The 15,874-nt window shown below is 29.3% G+C and overlaps 1 protein-coding gene across 1 annotated transcript; it reads left to right on the forward strand.

Moving 5' to 3' along the window:
* Positions 1 to 123: 123 nt before the first annotated feature.
* On the forward strand, positions 124 to 4,830 carry LOC129958106 (mediator of RNA polymerase II transcription subunit 21-like). Its single transcript, XM_056070300.1, has 2 exons — positions 124 to 882; positions 4,750 to 4,830. The coding sequence occupies exon 1, from the start codon at positions 377 to 379 to the stop codon at positions 836 to 838; it is 462 nt and encodes a 153-aa protein (XP_055926275.1). The 5' UTR covers positions 124 to 376; the 3' UTR covers positions 839 to 882; positions 4,750 to 4,830.
* The last annotated feature ends 11,044 nt before the right edge of the window (positions 4,831 to 15,874 follow it).

The following is a 15,874-nucleotide window of genomic DNA, read 5'->3' on the forward strand; positions in this document are numbered from 1 at the left end:
CTCTATCGTTCTCAAGGAACATATTTCTCGTATGAGCCAATGGAAAAGGCTGCTTTTCCTTGGGTACCTTGCTAGATCTAGCCGCGGCGTTCAAACATGTGTTTACTGTCTCTATAGCTTATGTGACAGACGCGTGGGAGGCTGACAGCCATTTGTTACTAGTTATCTCACCGGCTGTTTCGCATAGCATGTGGTGGAGTGTATCCTAAACACACGCAAAACTTTAAGAGGACTATACCATTGGCTTTATTTCAACGCAACAACTAAATTTCTTAATTTTGAATATCTGTCATTAACATATTGTCGAGCAATTTCTTCGTGCAATAGTGATTTATTTATTAAAAGGAAATTAAATATTTTTTTACATCATTCTAACATGGCTGATCGCATAACTCAACTACAAGATGCCGTGAATGCCCAAGCCGAAAATATATGCAACAGCATTGGAATATTGCAGCAAACTGCTACACCTAGCATATTTCCGGAGTTTGAAAGAGCCGGTCCTAAACCTGCTCCGCCATCTGAAGATTTATGTCAGAATTTTGCTACTTTGATAACCAGAACGGCCAAAGAAATTGATATTTTAATTGATAGCTTGCCAAATGAAGAATCGTATCCAGAACTTCAAGAGGCCAGCATAAAATCTTTGACTGCTGATAACAATGAGGCTGCCCAGGCATTGGAAGAAGCGGTTGTCAAAGGAGAACAATTGCTTGAGCAAGTTCGCAACGTCCTGAGAGTCATCGCAGAATCCGAGCAAGAAATGCAGAAAATTAATAGTTTCCCCAGCAAACGAAGTGAACCTGTGGTCAAAGAAGAGCCTGAAGATGCTGAGTAAAAATAATTCTTTGGAATTTATCAACTATCTTGATGTCCATCTTGGTCAGTTGTATTTAATTTCATTTTCAAGTTTCAATTTATAAATATTATACTCGTGCATACACTAGGACTTTTTATTACAAGTTATCTTCCCTTATTTATGATGCACAAAATGCATTTTTCAACTATCGTAATGTTCATCTTGGTCAGTAGTATTTAATTTCATTTTTATGACTATATTAATAAATATGGTGTTCATGTATAGGATTTTTTATTTCAAGTTATCTTTTGTTTGTTACATACAATGCATTATAATGAATTAAGTTTTTGCAGCTAATTTGATTTTCTTGTTCAGTTATATTTAATTTCATTTTCATGGTTATATTTATAAATATGGCACATTTGTATAGACTTGGATTTTTTTTTTTTTTAATTTCTAGTTATTTTCCCTTATTTATAAAGCACAAAATGCATTTTCAACTATCTTAGCGTTCATTTTGGTCAGTTTTATGTGATTTTTTTTTGTTACATAAAATGCATTGTAATGAATTCAGTTTTTGCAGCTAATTTGATTTTCAGTTACATTTAATTTCATTTTTCATGGTTATATTTATAAATATGGTGCATATGTATAGACTTGGATTTTGTTTTTTAAATTTCAAACTGTCTTCCTTTGTTTGTCATACATAAAGTGGATTTTAATTCAACTGGATAAAAACTTAATCTGTGATATTTTATATTGAGGGTTAGAACTTAGAAGTCTTAAAAATTGAAAGATAAAAAAATAATAAATTATTTCTTTACGACAACTAAAATAAGTTTAATTAGAACACTTATTCATTTAATTTCAATGTAATGTTTTAGTCAAATATTTTTCTTAATGTTGTTTACGTACGAATATATATATATTTTAAATTTAAATTGGCACAGTAAAAGATTTTTGTGGCTATTATGCTTTGTATGTCTTTTTGTAATATTGTGCATAATAACTTGTTTTATAAGCTTTTTGCAGAAGGTTATATGAAACATATATAATTATTTTATAGAAAGAAAATTGAATATGTAAAGATTACATTGATAAAAAGATTAAAATGTTCTTATTTTGTTAATTTTATTCTTCAAATTTTTTTATTAATCTGATCATGAATTTCAATAGATAATAAAAAGGATAAATTAAAAATATTGTAATGAAAACAATATATCTCCTGAAAGATTCAATTATAATCAAATTTGAAATTGTTTACTAATCTTGAATAATGTGAGACAATTAGGAATAAATTTGGTATTATTCCCAAGTTCATAATGATTATCAATAAATATGATGTTAATACTTGTCTAAATAATTTTTTTATATATAAATTTTTTTCTGGCACTTTCACTTATAATATCTGGGTATAAATGCACTTCTTATAATTCTGGATATTTAATTTTTGGATTGAAACCTATTATACAGTCGACTTTACCTATCTTATAATTGACTTATATAACAAAGAAGAAAAGACAAGGTAAAGTTTCTAAATATTAATTATGAGAATATGAAGTAATCTTGTATCTGTTCGCATTATACATTTAATGATAATTTTTATATCAAGATATTAAAGCACATTTAGAAACAGTGAAGCAACATAAGCAAAATATAACAAACAGAGATGGAATTAAATGTCTTTTTTTCTTATTTGGCAATCATTACTGAAATGTGTATTTTCTTCAACTTCCTAGAAATAGGAGGTACTGTAATAAGTAATTTTTATTTTTATGTATTTTGAGTTGATAGTCAATGAACTTATTAAGTTATAAAATATTCTTTTGAATAAATATTGTCTTAACTCTGGAAAGTTTAAATGATAAAGCACCTACTATATAAAATGAATATTCACCAAATATTGACTTAAAAGAATTTTACAGAAACAGTTTATTTCAGAAGTCTGTTTTCAAAAAAAATTTTATAAGTAAACTAACAATAAATTGGTAAGGTAATATGTTTTATAAACTTCAGTTTTTATTTTTAAATTTTAATTTCATCAATTAAAAAGGTTTAAATTAAATGGAAATGTTTTTTTCTTCTTCCTGTAGGATAAGCTTCTATTCTCTGCACTAATAGATTTGTTTGCTCTATTAATTCCTTGATTAAATATTTTTTTCCCTTCCTAATAAGACGACATACTGTTTTTAGACATTTATTTATTTCATTTCGTATTAGAACATGAAGGGCATTCAGACAATTATAAAGCATGTCCAAGTGTACTTTTTCTTTTAAATCAATTGCTATTTTACTTTGTTACAGATTTTAAAAACAAAAATTCTGTAATTTAATACATGAATCAAACACATCATTCTATGTAAATAGATTAGCATAAGAAATGAATTCAAATCATATAATTATTTTATCTATGACTGTATTTTCTTAAAATATTAAATTCTTACTGTAATAAAGCTTAAGTCTTGATTCCTTTGACATGCATGTAAAAAAAAATGGTGTTTGTATATTTTGACTCATTTGTAATCCCTTATATTGATGTAGTCCAACTGTTAATAAAGATATTGACCTTTATCCTGTTACATTGTTATTTTATTATTATTATTGAGATATATGTAAAGATACCAGCCTCAACTTCAAAGCAGTTTTAAAAGTTGTTGAAAAACACTTTTGGAATAATTGTGGTGAAATTTATCTTAATTATAAAAATTGATGAAAACTTGAATTGATAACTCTAAAATGCATTTTTTTAAAAAACATTTTATTTCAAAAGACCATTTTCTGCTGCATTATCAGTCAACAATATACAAAAAAAATTTCTGTTGTGCTTATTTCGTAAAGCCTATATTTATTGAAGCAACTATTACTTGTTATTCTCACAATATATAAGATTTTTTCAGATTTTTCAATCTTGTGCACAGTTTTCATAATACTGTAATATAAACTTAATTATTTTACTGGTAAATTTTGTAGCTCATTCTAAAATGAAAAGATTACAGTTTAAAAATGTTACTAACTCATCCATTTACCTGTTTTCAATAAAACTATGCATTTCAATTGTTTTAATACTGAGTTTAACTCTTTTAAAAATCATTACATTAAAAGATTATATGAAATATGATATTGGATCTCAAATTCAGATGTTAAGTTGAAGACAGTTTTTTAAAAAGTAGGTAAAATCAAATGGATATAATGTTTTCTATTAAAACACATTATTGACAGTATCAAATCTTAATGTTACAGATTTCTTGAATACTTATTGTGTTTAGGGCTATTTTTATTTAAAACTGATAAGCTGCTTTTTAATTTGTGTGTATTTAAGAAATGTCTATCGGCTACAAAATCTGATTTTGATCTCGAAATTTTTTTTTAATTTTTTTTTTACGATTCTATTTGAATTAAGACAATGGAAGGTATTGCACAGTATTATAGTAAATTTCATTTTAAAAGGATGGCAACATTAGCTTCAGTTTATTTAAAATCTTATTGACCTTGTTTTCCCTGGAGTCCATGCGTGTTTGAAGAGTTTGCATCAGTAGTTACTTTTCTGTGAGTAATTTTCTATTTTTACATGTTAAAAATAAGATTCAGTATTTGTAATTAAATTAACTTTATTCATAACCAATGCTTATTTTATAATAAATTATAAATTAACTTTAAAGCTAACAGTATTTAGGATCTGTTGAGTTAAAATGGATCTAAATTCATCTTATATAGTCATAAAAAAAATTTGTTACCAATTATGTCAGATAATGTTCTGTGTTATAGAATGAAATGGGGCATTAATTTAATTAGAATCTGGTATGATAACATTAATAAATATATTTGTTAATTTTTCCAAAAGTTTTTTATATGATTTCCTTTTTGTGTGTGAGGGGGGAGGGATATTTACAATATTTCACTACATCATTAGCAGTTTTCTTGTATTAATTGTTTCTTATACTTTATTTCAGATATTCAAACATGAGAAATAGACCAAAGGTAAAAAAAATAATTAGTGCCTGAAGAAGGACATATGGAAGTTGCATTGTTTCTGCTGCAACTGCAATCTGTACAGTATTTTTTTTCTCAGATTTAACGCTATTCAATTATACTGAAATTTATTAAATGTGGTATTTTAAGCCTGCTTAAGGAATCATTAAATTTCTCTATATTTCAGCCCAAATAAATTTTTATAAAATCTCCTATTTTTTATAATAACTTGTTACTATAGTGTAACATTGTACCCCGACAGTAAAATACAGTGTTATAATGTCCATCATTATACAAAATATTAAATACTAGAAATAAATGTTACTATTTTAAAATTTAATTTCATGGAAAATGAATGCAAGAGGTCAACGATTATTTTAAGAACTTTGCTAGATATCACAGCTAGAAATAAAAAATGTGTAACACTCACTCTTTATTATATCCTTTAAATAAGGCTGAATCGAAGAAAAGCGTTGTTAAGTTAGCTCGTTTTATGCAGAATTGAAAAAAAAAAAGAAAGTAAGAATGATCATTAAACTTAATATTTGTATCTTCACTGAAATTATCACTAAAAGTAAAAATAAATAGTTGAGACAGTATAAAATATACTTAAAATTAAGTATGCATTCTTAAATTAATCAATAGATGAATTATTATTACGCTGAAGTTCAAATTTTATTCTTGTTATTATTCAGGGATGAGTGTGTTCCAGACAAATCATAAGTTTGAAATGTTTTTCTTAAATGCGGTGTTTTCGATTTTTTTTTTGGGGGGGGGGGGAGGGCGTGTAAAGCTTTTATTAAATTTCAAATCCCAAAACAAGCGGTATACTTAAATCTTTTTGAATCGGTAATTGGGCAACTGTGTCGATTTTTAAAAGTGATTGCAACCATTTAGCGAGAAATCTAAAAGTTGGAAATAGGGATTGCAATACCGGTATTTTGAGCCATTTGTACAATTTTGTAATACCGGTATTCACAAGTTTAAATACCGGTTTTTCGGTATTTATTAGAAATCTTTAAATTGTCTCCACTACATGTTCACGTGATAACACTTACATACATGTGGAAAAAAAATTAACTAAAAAGTATCTAATAAGGGAAATCCAAGTCAGAGGTGAATACCGGAAATGCGTTTATCGTTCCGCGTCTCACTCCTTTTAATGAGATGGAATCGTCGAAATGTTGACGAACAGTATGTGAATCATCCAAGAAGTGTCAAAACTATCCTATTACATCTCCGAGCAATACTGCACACGCGCAGGATTCGTAGTCTGATATTCGTGTCTGTGAAAACTAGGTTGTTGTGAAGAAATTGAGTAATATTTCGATATTTTTTAAATTGGTGAGTTGGTTATTCATATTGTATTTGCATATCATACTTTAGGGATCAAAATATTTTTCAGATTTATTATATATAATATACACTCATAAATAATAACCCATAATAATGAATAAGAATAACTTTAAAGAACATAAAAAATCAGTTGATAATATTTCGGTTTGGTTCCATTATTTATATGATGAAAAGAATGTGGTAGCGCAATGTAAAAAATGTTCAAGAGTTATTAAAGTGAACGGAGGAAGTACAAGCGGACTCCATCACATTTAAAAACGAAACATGATACAAATTTGTTAAAGAGGAAAGAATCGAATTGCGATGAAGATACAAATTTAAGCACAGTTTCTAAGGCCAAGCCATCAGGGATTTTAGATTATTTTGAAAAAAGAAAAGATAATTTGGATGAAACTATCAGTAAAATGACAGCATTAGATGGTTTGTCATTTCGAGTGTTTTGCACTTCTACTGAATTAAGAAAATCACTATCCGCCAGAAGTTTTAAAAATCTACCAACATCGATAAACACTATAAGAACTGTAATAAACTACAGTAATGGTGTTCGCAATTCTTTGAAACACGAGCTATTACAATTAAAAGTAAATGGTGAAAAATTTAGTCTTACATTTGATGAATGGGCAAGTGTAAGAAATAGACGCTATTTAAATATAAATATTCATTCAGAATTTTTTTTTTTTTTTTTTTTTTTTTTTTTTTGAAATGTAGGATTTTTACATGTTTCGGGAAGTATGCCAGCCGAAAAATGTGTGAAAATACTTAAGTCTAAATTAGCGAAACATGGATTATCCCTGAAAGAAGATCCATAACGACTGATGGAGCAACAGTTATGAAAAAAAGTTGGAAAGTTGATTGGTGCAAATGAGCAATTGTGCTATACTCATGGAATTCAATTAGGAGTAATAGATGTTTTATACCAAAAAAAAAATAAAGAACAGAAGAATCCAAATACTGTTGATATAGAAACTTCGGATTCCGACTTTGAAGAGAGTGATATTGACAATGAAGATAATGACATTGTATCTGTTGAAGACGATATTGCTAATGAGGATGAAATATTAATCCATCAAGAATTGCTTCCTATAATTTATAAAGTTTGAAAAATCGTTAAGATATTTAAACGTTCCCCTACAAAAAATGCCATATTACAAAAATATATACTAACTGAAAATAAAACAGAATATATATTAATATTAGATTCTAAAACATGTTGGAACAGTTTACTCCTAATGATGGAACGATTTTTGAAACTGAGAAATCCAATCCAAAAAGCAATAATCGACTTAAACCTGCAAATTTATTTTTCAGATAGTAAATTCGACTTAATATCCAGAACTGTATCAGCTCTACTTCCAATAAAACTGGCTGTTGAGGCATTATGTCGGAAAGATTCTAATTTATTAACAGCTAATGCAACAATAAATTTCATGTTGCAGTCACTGAAAGAACAGCACACATCACTAGCTGAAGAATTATATATTACATTGAAAACTCGCACAGAAGAAAGGCATACCGAAATAGAAAATGTCTTACTGTATTTACATAATTATAATGATTTTAAATATGAAAAAGAAAAAAAAGAAACTAACCAATTCAAATCTGATCAAGTTTATAGTAAATTTTCTTAAAAATCTCTACCCACAAACCTATTCACATTCAGAAGAATTCGGTAGTTATCGAAGATTATGATGACACTAATGTAGATAATGAAAAGGAATTGTCTCTCAAACAAAAATTAAAATTAGCTATAAATAAAAAAATTTCAATAAACCAAAATACAATACAGAAATCAGCTATATCCAAAACCATCTGACGAGAAATCAATTTATTTGAAGATGTGGGATTTAGAGGTAAATACTTGGAAAAAGTATATCGCGCATTGCTAACAGTACCACGAACTAACGTAGATGCCGAAAGAGCGTTTTCGACAGCTGGTAATTTTTGCACAAAATTGCGTTCCAGGCTTAATGACAGTACAATTGATGCATTATGTTTTTTAAGATCACATTTCAAAAATTTGTAATAGTACCACAGACTGATTAATTATATTTACACTTTTTTGTAATTTAAATAAATAAAATGTTCCTTTACTTTTTTGTGATTCTTTATATATTGCTATAATTTATGTTACAAATTATTTTTACTGATATTTACACTCTCTAATAAAACTGGCAAATAAAACAAAAGAAACGCCTGTGTCTTCTTTCTTTTTCTAAAATTTCTAATACCGGTATCAAGATCTAAAAAATACCGAATACCGGTATTGAACTTTTGGTCTGATATTACAATCCCTAGTTGGAAAGCATCACACAAGTGTCACGACCTAAGTTTGAAGCATGATGTTTGGGATTCCAAGAATCATTTTCCGATTATTTCATTTTAATTGGTCCAAAGACAGCTAGCCAAGCCAATCAGTCAAAAAAAGAATTTAAATACATTCTCAAAGAAATATTTAAAAATGGATTTATTACTTGCAAAAAAATTTGCATCTAAATAACTATCATCAATTTTTTTTTCTTGCATTTTACTATATATGATGAAATAGTTGATAATTTATCTGCTTACCTTTTGGATCGATGTATATAAGCTAAAAAATGAATTTTTGACAGAACTAATTAAATCTGTTTTAAGTTGCTTTTGTGGCTCCATTGTTTAAAGTACATTAAATTATATGATTATGACAGACTGTAAAACATATTTTATATCGATAGCTAAATTTAGTATAGACAGTAAAATGTAACTTTTTTCCCTTTCTTTCTTCTATTTAACAAAATTACACGTGAAACAGGCAAATAGTATTCATGGTGGCGAGATAGTGATGATTCAGTTGAGTCGTCTTAAATTATACTTATAATTTATGCATATATTTCTTAAAGATATCGTAAACTGTAAACAAATTGTAAAGATGCAATTTTCTACTCGATGTCTCTAACGGTTTAATAACAATTTCATTATTGGTAGGCAGAGCCGGCCTTCTCTATGAAGGGGCCCGGGTGCAAGAAGCCATTTGGGGCCCTAATTTTTTGTGAAGTAAAAAAAAAAAAAAAAAAAAAAAAACATGGACACATATTATTAATGCATATTTATTTAATGCGTGATTTTGTTTTTGCTAATGCATCAATTACTTCAGAAAAATTACAATTTTTTGCAATTTCTTTTGCGATGCGTAATATAGCAAGTGCATGTAAGCGTTCTGAACACATGCTTGACCGAAGATAATTCTTTATTAATTTTAATTTACTGAAAGAGCGCTCAGCACTTGCTATAGTAACTGGCAACGAAAAGAATAGTTTTAACTCAGTTAATACATTTAGAAATAACTCATTATAATTATTATTTAGTATGTATTGCAATATGTCTTGTGCGTTATTTACATCTTTTTCATTCGAAATTAAATCCCGTAGCAAAGAAATTTCCTGGATTAGGTTTTCATTTACATCTTTGTTATAAAACTTTACAAAGTTTTAGGAACATTTCTCTAATTCATGTTTTCTAAAATTTTAATATCAGTGACTAATTTGAAATCAGAAATAATATTTGGTATACTTTTAAATCTATCTTTTATTTTTACAACAACAGTATCAATTACAGTGTTAAAAAATAACACCTAAATTCCTCTACCGGGTTTTTTATAACTTCGTCTTCTGCTAATTCAGAATATAATCTTTTTCGAATTCGTTTTACAGGAAAATGTTCTGAAATGCTCAAATTATGTGCTAACACTTTTGCTTCGTCTAAAAATGTGTTAAATTTTGTTCTTAAATTTTGGATTTCAGTTTTAATTTTATGGACTACATTGAAAGCCGAGTCAAGAACAGTTGTTGTTGCTTGAAATAGTTTATTGAAATAGTTTATAGTGTTAATTTTGGACAATATTGCAAACCATACTATTAAATATAAAATAAATGGCATTTCTTGTATTGCATCTAATAAACTTTTAGCTTTGGATACCGCTGTATTATCGTTACTTACATCAATAAATTCTTCTAGGGCATTACAAGTTTGTTTAAACTGTGTATACACAGCTTTAACCGAATCTGTTTTGGCTTCCCAACAAGTGTCACATAATGGTTTAAGAGTGATGTTTAAATGCTTTTGTAGAATTTCCCATCTTTTTGTACATGCAGAAAATAAGCAATATAAGCGTTTCAATATCCCCAAAATATTTTTACAATATATACTCCTAGAAGCAGCATCATAAATTAATAAATTAAAGGAGTATGATAGGCAAGGCACATAAATTACATGCGGGTTTAGGGAAAGTATTCTAGAATGTACACCTTTGTATTTCCCTTTCATGTTGCTACCGTTGTCATATGCTTGCCCTCTACAATTCATAATATCTAAATCAAGTTCGCTTAATCTTTCCAATAGAGCTTTTGCTAGTCCTTCACCAGTCAGATCAGTTACTTCAATAAACCCTATAAATGACTCATTTATAGTTAAACTTTTCTCTTCAAAATATACATATCTAATAATGATTGAAGTTTGTTCCTTATGAGAAATATCAGGAGTACAATCCATTTGGATACTATAGTACATGGCTGTTTTTATATCGTGTTTAATTTTGTTAAGGATTTCATTTCCTAACGCAGAAATAATTTGTTCTTGTGACCTATGTGCTAAATGATGCACAATTCTATTTTCAGAAATTATTTTGTTTATATGATCCATTAGCACAGGATCATATTTACTTAATAATTCGATTAAACTTAAAAAGTTTCCATTATTAGACTTACCTATTATTTCGTAAGTTCCTTGAAGTGGAAGATTATTACACACTAAAACAGAGGCGGCGGCAGAGATTTGCCCACGGGGAGGCAGGACAACTCAGACAGGGGGGCAAGCACAATATCTCTAACTTGGCTTCAAAATAACTCATAATAATTAATTTGACATTTAATTAAAGAAAATAAAGAATTATTTTGCTTCTTTTTTATCCAGATACTGACCCTTTCTTTCATTGTTGAAAATTTGCAAAGATATTTGTAAAAAAAAAAAAAATGTTGTTCTCAGTTTCTTTTACTGACTGTCAAAATATCGCTAATATTTGTGCATATTTTTCATGATACTCTTGAGATTTAATTGCACTGAGATTTAATTTCAGAAAAAACATGGTTATATTTTATTCTAGGTTGTAGTATATAGATAGGAACGTAGATTGCGCCAAAATAGCGTGTCATTCTAAATAAACAAATGCATGTTCTTATCTTGGAATCTATATAAAATGCATGTTGAAAGAAAACGTTTTGTAAAAGATACTTTTTCAGAAATCCAAAATAATAATTAATAAATATTCGATGTTTTCACCAAACATTGATTTTTCAACGCAGTTCCCTACTTAAAATATTTTTTAAAATAAGGATTGCGACAACGAGCAGAGGTGTTTCGAATCTCAGGAGAATATGAGCGTGTACTCAACAAAAATTAACTATAGTTCGGACACGAACAATATAGAATGCGGAAAAGATAGTGATGTTGTTTCTTAAGAAGGCTGGAGAAAACATTTTCTAAATTTATGTATAAACTTACTATTTTATGCAAGATATGAAAAATATGAAATTTTTCTGACTGTTTAAACGTTAGATCCCTCGTGTATTTATTTTTCATTATATATTTAGGCTTAAAAAACCAATGCATTTTATTAAAAAACAATTAGATCTTGAATATGAACTCCCCTATCTTCATTTTTAGTCACGCGTTCTTATGATTAAGTACTTTTTTAATTCAAAGTTATTGCAAACTGACATTCACCCAAAGACGTGAGTTTTATCCCCTCAGTTGCATGCATTGGTTATTCTTAACCCCTTTGTATACAATGGCGAATCTGACTCGCTTATGGAATTATTGAATTTTAAATCTGAAATTAAGTGAAAGCATTAAGTAGTTTAAAATGCAAAAATCACTTGAAAATGCATCATTACCTCAAATGCCCTTATATTATTCCAGGGATTAAAATAACAATAATTGTCCTAAATAAGATCTGTCATCTAATTAGGAAGTTAAGTAAATCCGTATGTCAAGGGGTTAATGTGTTATTTATGAATATTCTAAAAATAACTTTTTTAATCATCTTTTTACCAAGTCATCTTTATTCAAAGTCTATTAAAAATTTAGAACCATCTGAAATTATATAGTTTCTACCGCGAATAGTAAGTGAAAGAAAAAAATATATATAAAAACGATACGTTCACCGATTACATAGTCATAATATTGAATGCAGAGTTTGAAGATAGGTAGTAATTTATTTATTGAACAAAGTGAATGCATTCTCAGGTAAACTCTTTTAATATAGCTAAAACGCTATCATACCACAAATATTTTTTTATTTTTGTCGTCAACTGTAGTCGGTAATATTTCTTTAGTGTAATAATTGTAGCCTGATAAATTAGATTGCAAAAGAAAACAGATATTTGACTGTTAAATAAATTAAATTTACAATTATACAATTTACTTACTTTATTTAGTGATTTATAATGAATTCACATAATATGGCTCCCGCAAAATAACTTTTTTAGCATGCGTTTTCACAAGAGTGTCAAAAGAAAAGAGCGTTTTATTAAATTTAGTTTAACCATTAACTAGATTTTAGTCAGACCACTCTCATAGTGAAATGAATAAAATAAATTTACCAGTTCGTTATTGCGGAAGTAACAATTATATAAATAAGATGACGATTAATTTTTGAACTTGAATTTGAATGATGAATTATAGAAAACAACTCTATCGTCTTATTCATGAATAATATAAAAGCACCAATTTCTCTAATAATTCCACTGAAGGTAATCGAAGTAATGAAAAAAAAATCTGAAAATCTGCAGATTTAATGTCTTCGGCATTCACCGCATTGAGTTCATAGTCGGCCGAACAAAAATTGCCAGCAAAATAAGCCTATCACCTTGTTGATATCTCATTCACTTGCTACCTTGTCGGTTGTATTGCCAAAAGTAGTACAAATTATAAGCTTAATGAACGACGTTTGAATCGGATATCTGAAAATCTGAGAATTTAACATCTTCGACATCCATTACATTCAGTTCTTAGTTCGGTCTATCAAAAATTATCCTCAAAATACGGTATATTATTGGCCTACCGCCCAATTGATTATTTTGCCGAATAAAGTCAAAATACTTTAACCGTTACTTGGGATACTTCGACTGTTTACAATATATTAACTAAAGTTAATTTTAAATAATCATATTCGATATTGTGCAACTCCCTACAACCATCCTGAAATGATGAACACTTTTGCCGACGAAACTCTCAGTCTCTCACCGACGGGGGGGGGGGGGGGCAAGAGGCTGCCGACAGGGGGCAATAGCCCCTCTTGCCCCCCTGCTACCGCCGCTTCTGCGCTAAAAATCGAATCACATCTACAATTCTTTGAAATATTAATTTGAGTCATGCCGTTTCCTTAATTATATTAACTTGATTTGTTTTATGAATAATCGAATATAAATTTAGGCGTTTTAATCATTCTTCCCAAGCAATAAACGAATTAATATGACAACTAGAGCGTTCATGATCTTGGATTACATTTGACAGCTTTCTCCAGTTATTATAGCCACCTATAAATTGTGTAGTTTGGTCATATCCTCTTCTTTTGGAAAACAGTATACAACAAAAACAAAGTACGGAGTCTTGCGTCTTTGAATAAATTAACCAACTGCGATGTTGAGTTTCACCATTTGACATTTTTTTAAAGTATTATGTAGTGAAAAGTGACCTACTTTCAGCATTTTTAGCAAAAACTCCTCTGTGTTGCACAGGTCCGATTTTAACACAAAACATTCTAAATTTATCAGTTATAATACTTGACCATAAATCAGGATCATTTATACTCTCTTGGTCATATTTGTTATTGTCATTTTCATCATTATTTTCTGATTTGGTCATATTTGTATAAACACACGATTCTTCAACAAATTTCACCGTTTCAACATTTTCATTGCCAGACTGTGTACTTAGCGCTGAACTTTCTTCTCCAGTTGAAGTTTGAATTGTAATTTCTGAAGTTGAAGCAATTTCTTTGCCAGAATTACTTCGTAGCCAAGAAAACAGATCTACTTGTGACTTCTTGAAGTTTAGCTTTTCTTCTTTTTCGTTTTCTGATAATTTTCTTTTTTGACACCCAGAAGGACATTTCCTTGGCGTAGACATGGTTATATCTAATAGTATTAGCAGTTTATAAGAATGAATTATCAAATTATTATATGCTATACTATAAGCTATTACCTAGTTGGTGAGGTAAGTGATTGTAAATCTATTTATCTTATATTAAAAATATTTTGCACACTTGCACTAGACTATAATATATAGTATGAACTTCGTATATATCCAAATCCGCCGACTGCTACATTGAAACTTCTTCCTTGATTCCGGTCAAGGCCGGTGAAGCAGTAATGCAATGTGCATTGCTAGGAGTTGATCGTTTAATTTATCTTCGTTTTACTTTTTTTTTGAGCAACTTAATATAAACAAACATAATAGATGCACGCATAAAAAATATAACACTAGGTGCACAAAAAAGTATATAGCTGATGATTTGTAAGTTCATTTGAAGCCAGCCTCGGCCTCGACTTCTGGCCACCGCTAGCGTCCAGAAGTCGCGCCGCTCTGTCTTAACATGTCTGAAGGGGATTTCTTTATTCATAAATCAACTTTCTCACCCCCCCCCTTTTATAGGTATCACTGCGATCATTGCCTAGTAAAGGCGTCAGTTCAAGCTCAGTCAGACACGTGAAAACAAACTTGTATACTTTCATTACGTTTAAACGCTATTATTGTTCAGAACACTATTTTAATTCTTAATCAAGGTGCCCCCCGTCAGTCACGGGGCCCGGGTTCACCCTCCGCAGCCCCCCAGATGGCCGGCCCTGTTGGTAGGTAGAGAAAGATTATTTCCTTTGCATGAAAGAGCAACTTCGTATTTTATAACTTCATTAATTCTGACAATTTCTTCAAAATATAGCTTGGTTAGGTATTCGGTTTCCTTTTTAGATTTAATCTTGGTAAGATCGCTTATTCCTAAAACTTCCATACCAAAAAATGTCCAAAATATTTGCTTCTGGTACATACGTCGAAATTACCATCATAAAGCATCTTCTTTTATAGAAAGTAAGTTTATTTTCCCCGTAATTGCCCGTTTTAAATATGATTCCATAATTATTAACCCCTTGATAGAACTTTTCTATTCCCAGTAAAAAGCCTCCCAACAACATCTGCTCCAATAGGAAAATGATGAATTGACCCAAATTGTCTTCTGTATAAAGCATTGGTATTGTCACAGATCTTATTTCATCGATGCATGGACCATACGAAACAGAAGGAACGTCATTACAAATAATTTCTTGGTCAGCTACATCAAACTTACAGAACAAATTTCCCAGACTTCTTATTTCAATTGCATACGCATTGTATATATATTATGAAGCTTGTCATCAAACTTTTCACTTCTAAAAAATACATGGAGCAAAAGTTGTTGACGTAAAAGTGTTAAACCTAAAACAGATGTTAATTCTTTTCTGATATACGACTGCTAAGATCCCGATCATTAAGTGCTGTCACAGTTAAAACACAGTTCTTACTTTTAAGCCTTATCACGCTTATGTCCACCTTGACTGCCTTGTACAAGATGTATGTTGAAACTTCAAGCTAATAATTACTGGAACTTAATCCATACGCTCATCCTCCCTATAGAAACAAATGAAACTTGGCAATATTTTTTGTAAATATTGGCACGGAGAATGT

The sequence above is a fragment of the Argiope bruennichi genome, chromosome X1 (assembly GCF_947563725.1).
Source record: "Argiope bruennichi chromosome X1, qqArgBrue1.1, whole genome shotgun sequence".
Taxonomy (NCBI): Eukaryota; Metazoa; Arthropoda; class Arachnida; order Araneae; family Araneidae; genus Argiope; species Argiope bruennichi.